We start from the raw sequence: 13748 nt of genomic DNA, 5'->3' as shown, positions 1-13748 counted from the left end.
TCAAATAGATGTAGTTTTAGGGTTTGAGAATTGAGCTGCTGGCTGATGCATTCCATGAGTGAGTGTCCGCAGTTACTAGTGAAGTAATTTTTCTCCAGTGTTCTTCAGCCTCCCCATCCTGTGTCCTAAAACGTTGCATCACAGAGTGAGTAACAGGAACAGTAAAGTAAGGGTATTCTTGTTGGGATTATTTGAATAGGGGAGAAAGGAAACTCTTTCTGTTATACTTGTGAAGTACCCCAAAGGTATGACAGCTTAGTGCTACTGACATTGTCACTGTCAAAGCACAGCTTTGGAAGAGGTGCTGTGCTAAAGGGGATACAAATTGAAATGTACTAAGACAAGTTATTGGGAGAAGTAAAGGCTGAGTATATATAAGGTTAGTAGTAATAATATTAGTGTCTCAGGGGCAGAGGGAGGGGTGAGCCGTTGTATCAGAAGTAAAATTTGAGTGTGGAATATTCAGAGAAGAGATGAGAAAGAATTGTCTGAATCTTACTGTGTTAGCCCTGTGCTGAGAGAGTCCAGGTGGAGAAAGACCGAGCTTTTCTGCACGTTTCTTTCTAGTGTTTTAGTTAGGTCAGCTACTGAAGAACCACCCCCATGGCAAAAAGCATTGTCAAACTCTGCTTTTATTCTCAGAAATTTTGGATAAAGTCACTAGAAGCTCCAGGCCACATCAAGGGCTTCCAGAAGTGGAAGACAAATTTGAGAACAAATGGAGTAGTTAAAGACTTTTCATCCTACTAAAGCTAACTTTAAAAAAAAAAACAAAACCCCATTGGTATTGTTCTCGTATTTTGATGAAATTCAGAAGTAATGTAACCTCTCAATTTTGTATATTTGACTTATCTCCTCCTACAAAAAATATTTCTTCCCCTGGAAATCCCGATTTTTACCTCATGTAATGCAAGATTAAATGTTGTGCACAGTTATGGGTACTGTGTGTAGGAGAAAAACAAAGATAAACCAGTTCTAAGCGTTCCTCTCACTACTTTCTCATAGGAAAACGGTCATTTATGGAATGAAAGAGTAATTGCATACTGCCAGATATCAAATATCAATTTTGTATACTAACAATGTTACTGTCACTTTAGATATTAGCTCTCATTATGCTAGTTCCAGCCTTCCTTCGCTCTGTTTACAGCAGATTTTGTACTAGTAGTGTTATCAGTCTCTAAGAACCTGAAATTTATGTTTGTCAGTATCCTAAATAGATTACCTATATATAATGGACTTCTCAGAGCAATATTTTTAGTCAGCGTCCTTACAAATTTTTGGAGTTTGTTCCTTGAGTTGAGATCTTAGTGGCAGAATTAAAATTACAACGTCAATGCCATATTTCTTGTTTGTGGGTTGTGTGAAGGGCTTACACAAATTCACAAGAAGTTGACCTGCCTTTCAAAAGGATATCTGCTTCTACAAATGAGGCAGAAATTCCTATCTAAATATGATTTTAACATAGTTGTGCAGTAAGTGTAGATTAAAGTAGTTAGTTTCACAACTGCTGTTTAGCTCTAAGTTCAGGATTTCTTATAGGAATCAAGGACCAGAATACAGTCCTAGGATTCTTCTAGACTTGTTCTAGAAGGCTTGTTTTCCCTCTGATCAGAGTTCCTTAAATTGCAGTTGCAAATAAAAATTCAAGATATCTTTAAGGGTTTCATGCGTAGAGCAGTGGGTGGCCAGATTTTTCTATAGTTGCTTCATCATTATTTTAATATCAAGGCATTCAGAATTGTCAGTACTTCAGAAGTAGAGTATAAGAAGACATTGAGTGAATATCAATTATTGTGTTCCAAGTAGTTAATACATAGCAGATGTCAGTACTCTGTATGGTTGCCTTTTATTGTTCTTGGCCTGTTTTTAAGAAGCGGAGTTAAATTAGTCTAGAAATAATGTAGGAACAAAATGTAACTGTGTCAAAAAGCCTGATTGAGAGGAATTTCCACACTAAAACCTAAAAAGAAAAAAAGTTTAATATTGATGATAGTCTGCTAATATCATATGCCACTTCTAAGTATCTGTTTCAGTGCTCATTTCAATTGAGTGAAGATGTGGAGTATTGAAACTCATTCAAAACCCATTAAATCAATAAAATCCAATTTACGTTTTACATACGTTGCAATAAGCTTGTTCCCCACTTCTGTTATCTTAGTGCAGATTTATGCAGATCTAATGTAAAAATCTATAAGAGTGAGTTGTCAGGTGAACTTTGTCACCTTGGTGCAATTTGGTTTCTTCTCCATTCTACAAGTACACCTCCCCGACAGAAGCTTGTGTTTCAGGATTCCTTTTGGGTTTTTTTAACTGCTTTCCGTGTCCGTACTTCTTACTCCATTTTCAAGGTTGTCTTTTGAAAAGGAAATGTTTCTTCTGCTTTCAGGCTCATCTGCTTCTAGTGATCCCATATGGTCTGGCCATTCACCACCACCCCATCAAGAAAACTGGGTCAGTTTTGCAGATACCCCACCAACCAGTGCTCTTTTAGCCATGCATCCTGCTTCTGTCCAGGTGTGACACAATTGCTATTTGATTTGCTTCATTTGGATTGATGTTGCAGTTTTGGGGGTTTTTTTTCCGTATAATTTCATTGCAGACGTTTATTGTGTATCTGTGCTGTAGTCTGTTCAGTCTTATTTGCCCAGCAGATACTTGTTTCATTAAGTTGACTTCATTTGGGAAGATTAACTGAAAGCTACCAATTTAAAAAAATGTCAACAATTATGACTAAAACATTTATGTTTAGCTTTTTTGCATATGTGCAATACTTTTTTTTTCCTGCTTGCGTATTTGCGGTCATTCCTATCCATATGTATCAGTGTGCAAAAATAAAAATACCCTGTCATTATCCTGTAGATGCAACCTGTTAGTTTCCTGCAGTTTTTAAACTCCTGCAAGATTTAACTATGCTTTATTTTTTGAAGGCAGGAAGTTGAGAATTTATAGAAGCATTTTAGTTAGATAACACTGAGGAAAAATATTTCATTTCAGGACCAGACAACAGTACGAACTGTAGCATCAGCTACAACAGCAAATGAAATTCGTAGGCAATCAAGTAGTTATGATGACCCATGGAAAATAACCGATGAACAAAGGCAGTATTATGTTAATCAGTTTAAAACCATTCAACCTGATCTAAATGGATTCATACCAGGTAAGTTACTCTTTAAAAATACAATTGTGAGTGCAGTAGTTCTGTTACAAAGACTTTGTTGTTTACTTAGGTTTGTATACTATTTTGAAGAAAGTTCTTTATTTTACTGATGTTGTAGTAAAATCCAGTGTAATTCAAGAAAGGACTTTAAACTGATTTGCTCTTTTTTCCTTCATTTAACCCTAGCAATTAGTGCCATTTTTCCCAAAGCTAAGTATATGCTAAGTAGGTCATCTGTTTTACCATATCTTTAAGCCTTCTAATGATTTAACTTGCTTCAAATATTAAAAATGGTTGTAATTTTTCAGGATCTGCAGCTAAAGAATTTTTCACGAAATCAAAACTACCTATTCTTGAGCTTTCTCATATTTGGTAAGTGTGATATGTCTTTGTTTGGGAAAATGATTTAGAAAGATATCAGCTATCTGACAGTCATCTAGGGATCTACTTAATAGAAGGTGTTAAGTGAAATTTCACTAGTACTTTAGTGTGTTCAGTCTTACTCAAATTTATGGATTATTATTTTAGCAGGCTTTAATGAGTCTAGGCTGGAACTATTTAAAAGGCATTGATACTTGTTTCGGTGTAGTGATTTCTGATTTGGGTATTTTCCCATTTAAAATAAATCACATTTCTTTAGTGTACTTTGCCAGAAATCTGAAGCCAGCAATATTGTGTAATACTGCCTTAAATGAGTTAAAAACTTGCAGAGATAAGTGATTTTAAATCAACTTTAAGCTCTAAGAAATTATATTAATGAAGACTCATCTTCTTTGAAGAATAAAGCAGATAGCACTAGTACGAAGTGTTTAATAGAGTGAAATGCATTATAAACTGCATTCTTTTGTTTCACATGGCACAACCAAAATATGCCTTTTGGAAATGAAATAACCTTGAGAAATTTTGTTTATACTAAGTTTTCCATTTTAGGGAACTATCAGACTTTGATAAAGATGGTGCACTGACATTGGACGAGTTCTGTGCTGCATTTCATCTGGTAGTTGCTAGGAAGAACGGGTATGATTTGCCAGAAAAATTACCTGAAAGTCTAATGCCCAAACTGATTGATTTGGAAGATTCGACGGGTAAGACATGCTTCAACACAAATCTCACTGTTTTCAAATGATGGCATGGTCGTTGCAGTATATCAGCAGATTATATATAGGCTTGTATGAACATTAGTCTGTATGAAGTAAAGCAAGGTGCAAATTTTAGAAAACTTAAGTCAATGCTCAAAGCTAATCTGAGCACATACCTCCCTCTGTACAGGGAGGTGTTCTTTAGTAACAGTGCATGTGGGGACTACTGTGTTTGGAAATACTGCCTGTGTCCTTTTAAAGGGTAAGGAAAACAAAATTTTCAGTGTGGATTTTATTAATGATCAGTTATTGTATTCCAAATTACTAATTCACCTGTACTTTGGACTTGCTTCCAAATTAATATACTTGCTGTTCATCTTCATTTAAGTCTTTAAGGTACTTTAAAATTATTCCCAGATTCAATGCCAGAGGTAGGACTGTGTAGTTTAAAAGTACAGGACCATTAGCACAGCTTTTTATTAATATTCTACTCCTGACTTGACAGTAGCATTTATCCTCTATTAGTATGGCACCTAGTCTTTCTGTGCATAGTCCGTTACCCTTGAGTGCTCCTAGATAAACAATTGAACGTGTAAGTTCTGCTTGTTAATATGTGCCAAAAACTCAGCCTTATAACTGAAAAGCAAACTACTGTTCCATGTAAAAGTTTAAAACCAGTATGTTTGTGGCCTTCTGTTTTTTTACTTTAAAACTGATAAAGAAAACCAGAATATTTTAAAACTGGTTTGGATTGATTTTTAACAAGCAACGTTTGCTTGGAAAGTCGGGTTATACTGTGGGTGCACAGATACTGTGATGCCCTAGAATTTTGTTTCTTTTTACTAAATACTTCAAAAGGAGTCTCTTCATACTGTGATTGTAGGTTGTCAGGGACTTTCGTTTGACAATTATTGATGAGTTCTTAAACTAGATATTATGGCTTTTAGTACCTCTGCTTAATAATTAAATTGGTTTTTGTGGGAGTAGCTTGGCTCCTCGAAGAACCTTTCCAACAGCAGCCAACTGTGACTGAAATGTTTTTAGTAAGAGTAAACCTTTTGCTATGACCAAGATGTTCATAAGCAATATCTGCAATTGTGTGAATGCCTAAAAAGTGAAACAAAACCTACCCTTTCTGTCTATTTTTGTGTAAGGGTGATGGCCAGGCAATAAGTCTTGATAGGAAATGGAGTAATATTTCTTTGTATAAACCATTATTATTTAAAACAAAAAAAACATGATTATATCTGTACCTGATAATCTACTGCCTTTATTGTTAGTAAGTTAAAAGGCTTTTACTGTCTAACTGAAGTTGTCTGGAAACTTTATAAATTGGACATTAAGCCAGGAAGTGTTACATACATGTTTATTGTTATTTTACAGGAAACTTTGTTAATATAAAACTTTGACTTATTTAAAAGTAGTTTAAAAAAGTAAGTTTTTTACTCTAGTACTAGATGGAGGTTACCCTGTTCTAATGAACATTAAAAGGTTACCAGGCTGTGTAAGCTGTGCTTTAAAAAAAAAAAAAGTTCTGATTGATACTCAATTCTGCTGTTAATGGCTACAATTAAAGGTGGCATTTCTTGCAGGTTTTTTTATCTGATTAGCTAGATTTATTTTATTTCTTTAATTTAGACCGCCAGTATTGGAAAAAGCTAGTCTTTTCTAGCCTCTAACATTATTTATGACAAAAACCTGTATGTTGAATAGAAGACTTTAGGAAAGGTTATTGATGTGGCTGCATTTCTACTTGTGATTACAACAGTCCAATTCTCCAGTAGACAATATTTTAATCTAAATTAAAATTGCGCATAGATCTATGTGCAGACTAATGTGCATGTTGAATTACTTAATCACTGTAAATCAGCCTAGAAAGACAAACCAGTCAACTTTCTGTAACATTTTTTTCATTTTAGTTCCTGTAAAAGCTGTATTTCAATAAAGCTTGCTTCCAACAGCCTTTTTGGAATTAGAAACTAAGGCATGTCACTGGAGTGTCTTTTTGAATGCGCTTTTTTCATGAGATACAACTTTCTCAAACGAAATTGCTAGTGATCTTCTGCTGACTGAATCTTCAATATATTCAAGAAGGTGAACTGAATGTCTTTTTACCATCTTGCATGTTGGTTTAAACTCTTATTTCAAAAGGGTTAACAATACCCTTATTAATTCTACCATTTTAGAAACTTTCCCCTTGATCTTCAGTGTTCTCTTCTGCACTTGAAACTTGCTTTTTTTTTACCTTTTGTTTTTTGAACTAGAGGCCAGCAGAAAGAAAAGTTAGAGAGGATTCTCTGCACCCTTTGTGTTTGTTCAGAGGGAGGGAAGAACTGTCCTCTTCTACCCTGGTAGCCTCTTCTTCAGCAACGCCTGTGAATCTGTTCTGTGAACAACTACAGGTGTCCAAAAACATTAACATATCAGTCGTTTCTTACATCTGTTTTCATGACCAGATATGTGCTTCTCATGGGACATAGACCTGTATATAGTAAAGCATTTATATAGTTGGTCATTTTTCTGGATAGTGGTATACCTCTACAGAATTTAAAAAAAAAAAGAAGTGTTCAAGGAGGTGCAAATGTCTTTCTGCTGACTAGGGGAAGTGATTAGGTGTTATAAGTTCTTAGAATAACGTGATAATTTTACAACACATTTGAATGGCTTTAGTATTTTGAATTGGATATTATATTTGAAAGAATTATTTGGTTTGCAGGAGCTCCGCCTAAGGTTTAACATTGTGTTATGGTATTTGTCGATAGATAGTGTCAGCTTTTCAGAATGAGCAAAATCTGTCTGTGTAAGAACAGCCTGTAGAAGAAAACTGCAGTGAATGAAAATGGGAGCTTGAAGTCAGGCAGTGGTACAAATACTTCTCTAAGTGCTTATATTGTACATTTATGGATTGAGTACTGTTGATTGCATCTGTATCTGTCTTGGCAGAATTTATGATCTGCAGATGAACAGAGTACTAGACTCGCTTCCTTTTATGTAGATAAATGTAAATATTTTCCTTCAAGCTTGGCTTTATCTCAGTCAGTACAAGCTACCAAAGCTTTAACAAAACTCAAAGCAAGTTTGGCTTTTCTGTGATTTTTTTTTATTTGGGCAACTGCAACAGTGCCATTGAAAAAGAATCTGCCATGCTTTGTATCTTACACAACTTAATTACTTTAACATCTGAAGTTTTCAATAGGTGTCTTACATGTCTTATGCATGCTTTGTGTAGACATTAGCAAAATTCCTTGAATTACAGGTAGCTGTGCAATCTTTCCACAGCAGTTTTCAACTTCATCTTTTGACCTTGTGTTTAGCACCAGTTGTGCTGGCCACAGTTTTCAGAACATTGAGTCTCAGCCTGGTGCCTGGCAGTTTACAGGAAGTTTACAATACCTTTAAAATTTTGAATTACTGGTTTCCATGCAGTGGTTAGTAGCACCTTAGTCTCCCTTGGCCTCAAAACGGGATAATTCATTTCTTTGTGGACTTCATTGTTTTGGCTGTTCTCTTTAGGCTGTGCTTCCTGCTGTGCTTCCTGCTGTCCCCAGCAGCACTTTGAAAACAATAATGAGTTGTTGGTTTTCAAAGGTACAGTTGATCACCAGTGACTCTTCGGGTGTTTCCAGTTCAATTTGACAATGGATTTGTACAGAATATTGAGCTGTCATAACAGAAGAGCAGGCTACAGAGATGAGCTCTACAGAATCCTGAAAACAGTTCTTTTTTTAATAAATTTTAATCAGTTTTTGGTACAGTGTATCACACATTCTTGTGACAGTTCATCTTTATGTATCAAGCAGTCCTTTTAAATGATAATTTAATTAAGCTGTCTTTCCTCTTCTGCAATATTTTGTCTTGTTCAGAGTCTCAATTATCTGGCCTACAAACATATTAATAAGTCTAGCTCTTATCAGTCGTTCTTTCAACTGTTTCCATTACTTACATTATACAATTGTAATCTGAACTTAGATTTTTTTCGAGGCTTTTAATGCATTGCTAGTATTATAGCGGAACAGAAGACACTAAGCAGAATTTTGCTGTATTGTGCAGAATGCTTAATCTGCTGCTCAGATTTACTTCACTGGATTCTCTTCTAGTTTGAAAAGAACAAAAATAAGTGCGCTGCATCATGAAAATTTGTACAACTCGAAGTAGTGTTTCTGTGGGGGACTACTTCCTGAAAGCTCAGAAAACTGAAATAACAATGTACAGTTTCAAAGTGACAGCTGCTAGACTTATTCAATTTGCAAAATGTAGTGAATTGTTTTAGTAACGTGGGTTAAAACTTAAAAGATTCTTTGAGAAATAATATATGGGAATGGATTTATTCATCTCTGGTTTTGTAATTTTGGTTTGTATTTTCATGGGTATACTGTGTTTGCTTTTACCTTTCATATAAGGAATTATTTTATTCTGTAAGATAAATTTCATAGCTGCATTTGATGCAGTAAATATTAGTGTCAAGTTATTTTCTCATAATGTAAGAAAGGATTACATTTATTTATGCATGTAATCAAAATCTAAAAATGCTATTTAAAAGCTTAAATATATTATTTAATATATTTAAGGGAGATATTATGGTACAGCGTAATCTTTTTAAGTCCAGTTTCTAGAAAGATCCTCAAAATCAGAGTGACACCTGATAAATAGTGGGTTTTGTTAACCGCTACGTATTTATGTGGAAAAGATGAAACTAAAGGGTACTTTGCGCTTTTGATGAGGTGTGAACAACTCTTCTGAGAATAAACTGAATGCAATTCACAGTTTTGGTTTATAGTGATTCCTGTCATTTCAGAAGTTGGGGAACAGACTGGTGAGGTAGGTTACTCCAGCTCTCCAGCAGAAGCACCTCCAAGCAAGTCTCCATCAATGCCATCCCTAAACCAGACCTGGCCAGAATTGAATCAGAGCAGTGAGGTTAGCACTTTTATTTAAGAGTTACTTCATTACCAGTCAATAAGTAAATTGTGTATGCATTCATAATTTATCTTAATTGGATTGTTGATCGCTCATTGTGAAAAGGTTAGCAAGACTGTAGACACAGGAAGGTTCTTCACATGTTAAGTTGTAAAAAAGGTGATGTTTTCATTCTGATCTTTGCATCTAATTATGAGATGAGCCACTATTTAAGATGTACATAATTTATGATAATAAAGCTTTATATTAGTCACAAAATTATCACAGCCTTTATTTTAACTGCTTAATTAACTCCTGATTAAGGACAAGGATGGTTTTTTGGTTGAGTTACCTCTGAAGGGCTGTTTTGGCCAACATTTTGCAAAAACCTGAGAATAAATTTCTGATGGATCTGAAGTGATTTTACCTTGAAATATAAACTATCTCACCCGTTTAGTGAAGAGAAGTCAGTTTTGGTTTTGTTCCAGAATTGAAGACTCAGATTTTTTTTTTTAGCCAACTGTTGGCTAAATTTATTTAAATGTTTAGATTTTGCTGTTATGTATTGCTACTTTATAATCCTTTACCATACACATTTGCTATATAAGCAGTCCTATATAGTAGAGGTGTATTTTGTCAGAAATTGAAGCTGAAGTTACCAAACAGGACTTTTAATGTAATTTTTTTTTCCCCACAAATGTCCATTCTTCAAGAAGCCTGTGAGGGACTGGTTCCTAGAGTTTTTCGTTTTGCTCAGTTTTAATATTTTTGCCTTTGACCTAGAATAAACCAATATTTTATTCTAAGAGCTACTTCAGACTCAAATGACTTCCTGACTGTAACTGTACTACAAAGATGATTATTTTTCATTATTAGGGGCAGAAGTAGTGAAACTATTTTTTGAAAACTCTTTTCATCTAAAATTGTTCTGTCATAGCTGAGTATTGCATTACCTGATTGTCTTATTGAGGGAGCTTTTTCTGGCTTTCTTTATTAGACTTCAAGTGAGTAGAAGACTTGTAGTAAAAAGTTTAGATAAACCAAAGGAGAGTCACTATGAAATAGAAAATAAGCAAATTTTTAGGGTCAAATTTTGGAGCAAAGTTTTCTTCGTCTCTCAGAAGGTCTTTGTGAAGTCTACTGTTCCTCTTAAGGGCAAATGCTAACCTCACAGTGATGTCCATAACAAAAAATGTAGGAAATTATTTAGTGCGTTTTAGTTCTGTTTTATAAAGTGACTCTTAGACAGCTAGTAGCAAGCTATATATTAGGAGGGAAGTGAGCAGATATTGAATTGTTGCTAAAAAGCTGTAAATGTCTGCAACCATATTAGTATTTGTATTGATACATCCCCTTATGTTTGCAATAAATATTTAATAAGCTAATAATTCAGTAGGCTTCATTATAAACAGATTCCTTCAGTGTCCAATGCACTCAAACCAATTGAATAGGGTAATCGCACTAGTGGAAGAAAGTTAATTATAATCCTGTTGGCCACAGTCTTGTCTTACAAAACTTTGTCCATTTGGATAGATAACATGGTATTTTTTTCTAAAAGTCTGCTAATACTCTAAGTTTTGGAAGAGTTCTCAAATTAAATATAATACCAGATACTAATTATACTAAATAAGAGTTGAATATTTAATAAATATTTTAGAGTTTTTTGTTCTAACTCAAAGGAATTTCTGATTTTTCAGCTATATTGCTGTGCATGCTTCCTGTTCCTCAGCATTTTCTTTTCAACATGAGTTAGGTCAAAGTCCTCAAGGTTATAATGTCATGAAAAAATTTCTGGTATTACTGCACGCACCAGTCTAAATGTTTCCTCTTTGAACTTATTATAACTGTCATTAACAAATGAGTCATTTGAAAAAGCTATGCATCCTTGTATCATCTGCCTTTCCAGGAAATTTTATCCCTGTTTGTTTCAAAATAATTGGTTACACTGTTTTTTCTAGCTCATAGTTGATTTTTAGATTCCACTTGCCAGTCTCATTTACCATAAGCTCACAAGTATGGGCTAAGGAATCAATCTCAAACCTCAGAATAAGGAGCACTGTGGCAATTCACCTACATACTTCACTTTCTCATCTATTCATTCATCGCTTCTTTCTCGTGTTAGACATCTCTTCCATACAGCTTCAAGGCTAAGCATTAAATTCTGAATTTGAGAGCTTAAAAACTGAAAAGATGTATTTGTTAAAGCAGTCTAGTGTCGTATGGCCACGTTATCTTTGTTAGAGGTTTGCTTTTGAGTGGACAACTTACACCTTGTTTCAGATGTCTTGGCGTTCTTTTAGTAAGGGTTCAGATTGCTGCAAGTTTAGTTTCTAGTAACATTTTGAAAATATTTTTGAAACATTTTTTACAAGTAGAGAAAACAAATATTTTGGCTTCAGCTAGTTGGAATTTTATCCTAGCAAATCAGTTGTATTGTCAGTGCTCTCAAATTTTGCTGAGTTTGAGATGCAGTCAGTAGGTTTTTTATGTGTAGCTTTTTCTTAACCAGGGAATTAGCAGTAACTAACTTCTGTTAGTATTTCAGGATGAAGCACAAATAGCATATTCCCCAAAGCAGTTAGGAGATGTTGGTGTTCATTTCTCTGTGCCCAGCTAGGGAGCCTAACAGCAAGTAATAAATGTCCTGCAGTTTGGCTTCAGAGGATTAGAATAAAAGGTAAATTCAGTATCCATCTTCAAAAATAGTATTTCAGCATTGATCTTGACTAAAACATAGGTGCTATATGCCTTATGGAAGTTTTGAAAAATTAAGGAACAGTATTTCTGTAATCAAACGGCCTGTTTGTAAATCTCACCGATAACTTGGAAGCTGCTGGCCAAATCAAATCTAAAAACTAGTAGTGGTCCTAAAATAAATATTGATGTGTGTTTTATGAAAACAAGCAGCTGTGTAAATGCAGGAGGCCAAATCAAGGGAAGGGCTGGTGAAACTTGGCTGTTAAGTTTCGGACATAGAAAATGTTGGCTCACTCACCAGGTTTGTATAGCTCCAAACTACTTGCAACGCTGTCCCTTCATGAAGGGGTAGACTGACACAGAGATGAACCGTTTAATAGAGGAAGTGGAACAGAGCAGTTGGGGAAACATACATCCTCGCTAAAAAGATTTCGTTAGATTCTGTCTGTGATGGGGGTAGTTTTGTGCGGTTTTCTTTGGAAGAGAAAAAAAAAAAAAAGGGCAGCAAACCACAAAACCCAACCCAACAACAACAACAGAACAAACACAAAAAAGTTCCACCTCAAAATCCTGTATGAACAGTATCCCATAATCTTTGCCTTAAAGTTTAAAATGAGGAGATAAGGCTCTGTCTCTACAAGGAGTAGCACCACGCACAAAAGCACTTACGAATTTAGTTATTTTCCTGTATTTAAAGTCAGCTGGTTGAAAGCAGTTATTTAGGAATTTCCATAGAGTTGTTTCTGAAATAAGTGTTTTGGACTAGGTGCACATACAGGACACTCACCAAATGTACCTTGGTGTAGAGGAGTATTGTGAGATTAGGTTGCCTAACACCATTTAGTTTGTCCTGTGTCTTCTGAAATCCTTAATATTGTTTTGCCAGTAGAGATGGGACAAGAATATTGATTTGTTTTTACAGCTATACTAGCATAATTTTTGTCAAATTTTCTGGGCACTAGAAATTCTGTATTTGTTATTTTTGCTGTAGCATTTGAAACTTTGTTAATATTTACTTCTTGTTTAGCCAAAATACATCATTTAGCATTCTTGTTGTGATTTATAATCTGGTTTCTGGATCATAGACTTATTTTTTATGTATTTTGATATGTTGATCCAGTTGTGGCTGCAGCTTGACTTACTAAACATGAGGATGCTTAACAACCATGTATACATACAGCATGCCTATATCTATAAAATTTTTCAGGTTGACTTACTTGCTTTTAGCAATCAACAGTATGTTTGAATTTAATTCTTTGCCTTGACAGTGATTTAGATTTGCAAAAAATTCTGGTTTACAGCATAGAATCACTTCTTGGTGTTGCACTGGCAAGCTGAATTGGAGTACTCTGCTCTGTGTTCATTTGGAAAGAGAATCGGCATTTATGAAATATGTTTGAAACTCAGCAGCTACAAAGCTGAGGAATTTTTCTGTGGAATTCATAATTACAAATATGCACAAAATGTGGCACTGACTTTATCTTTACAGTATTTGGAGTGCTTAACCAGTTTTTTACTTGTATGATTTTCATTGGCAAGCATTAAATCTGGAAATGCTTCTGTGACTGTGCACCTGTATATTCATTATTAAATGTGAACATAAAGATTAGTATTAACAGATAAAATAAACTTGGTTGCCTAATAATCTGGCTGAAAAAAAAAAGCTTGATGTGTATTAGTGTGCTTTCCAAGTTAACTACTGTTCAGTGTAGATATAGTACTTGCCAGTGCAACCTCCAAACTACTGTGCTAAATCTCCTCAGTGATCTTTTGCTCCCATCTTTCTCATCATGCTGACTTCTCTCCTCTGTCTGTTCAGCAGTGGGAGACATTTAGCGAACGCTCTTCAAGCTCACAAACTCTGACCCAATTTGATTCTAACATTGCACCAGCTGATCCTGTAAGTCAATCACTTAGCT

At 34.9% G+C, this 13748-nt stretch overlaps 1 protein-coding gene across 10 annotated transcripts in view; it reads left to right on the top strand.

The window, feature by feature from the left end:
* REPS1 (RALBP1 associated Eps domain containing 1) overlaps positions 1 to 13748 on the top strand; it is a 67101-nt gene that overhangs the window by 35675 nt on the left and 17678 nt on the right. For 3 of the 10 annotated variants that reach the window (XM_069852016.1, XM_069852009.1, XM_069852007.1), the window contains exons 5-10: positions 2387 to 2514; positions 2995 to 3157; positions 3466 to 3529; positions 4088 to 4242; positions 9014 to 9153; positions 13649 to 13729. In XM_069852016.1, the coding sequence (XP_069708117.1) occupies positions 2387 to 2514; positions 2995 to 3157; positions 3466 to 3529; positions 4088 to 4242; positions 9014 to 9153; positions 13649 to 13729 (731 nt within the window). The remainder of the gene's footprint in view (positions 1 to 2386; positions 2515 to 2994; positions 3158 to 3465; positions 3530 to 4087; positions 4243 to 9013; positions 9154 to 13648; positions 13730 to 13748) is intronic. The other 7 variants (XM_069852012.1, XM_069852010.1, XM_069852013.1 and 4 more) reach the window with 6 other exon arrangements.

This window comes from Phaenicophaeus curvirostris, chromosome 2 (genome assembly GCF_032191515.1).
Source record: "Phaenicophaeus curvirostris isolate KB17595 chromosome 2, BPBGC_Pcur_1.0, whole genome shotgun sequence".
NCBI lineage: Eukaryota > Metazoa > Chordata > Aves > Cuculiformes > Cuculidae > Phaenicophaeus > Phaenicophaeus curvirostris.
Note: the sequence above shows the minus strand (reverse complement) of the source record. Positions and strands in the feature narration are given on the sequence as shown.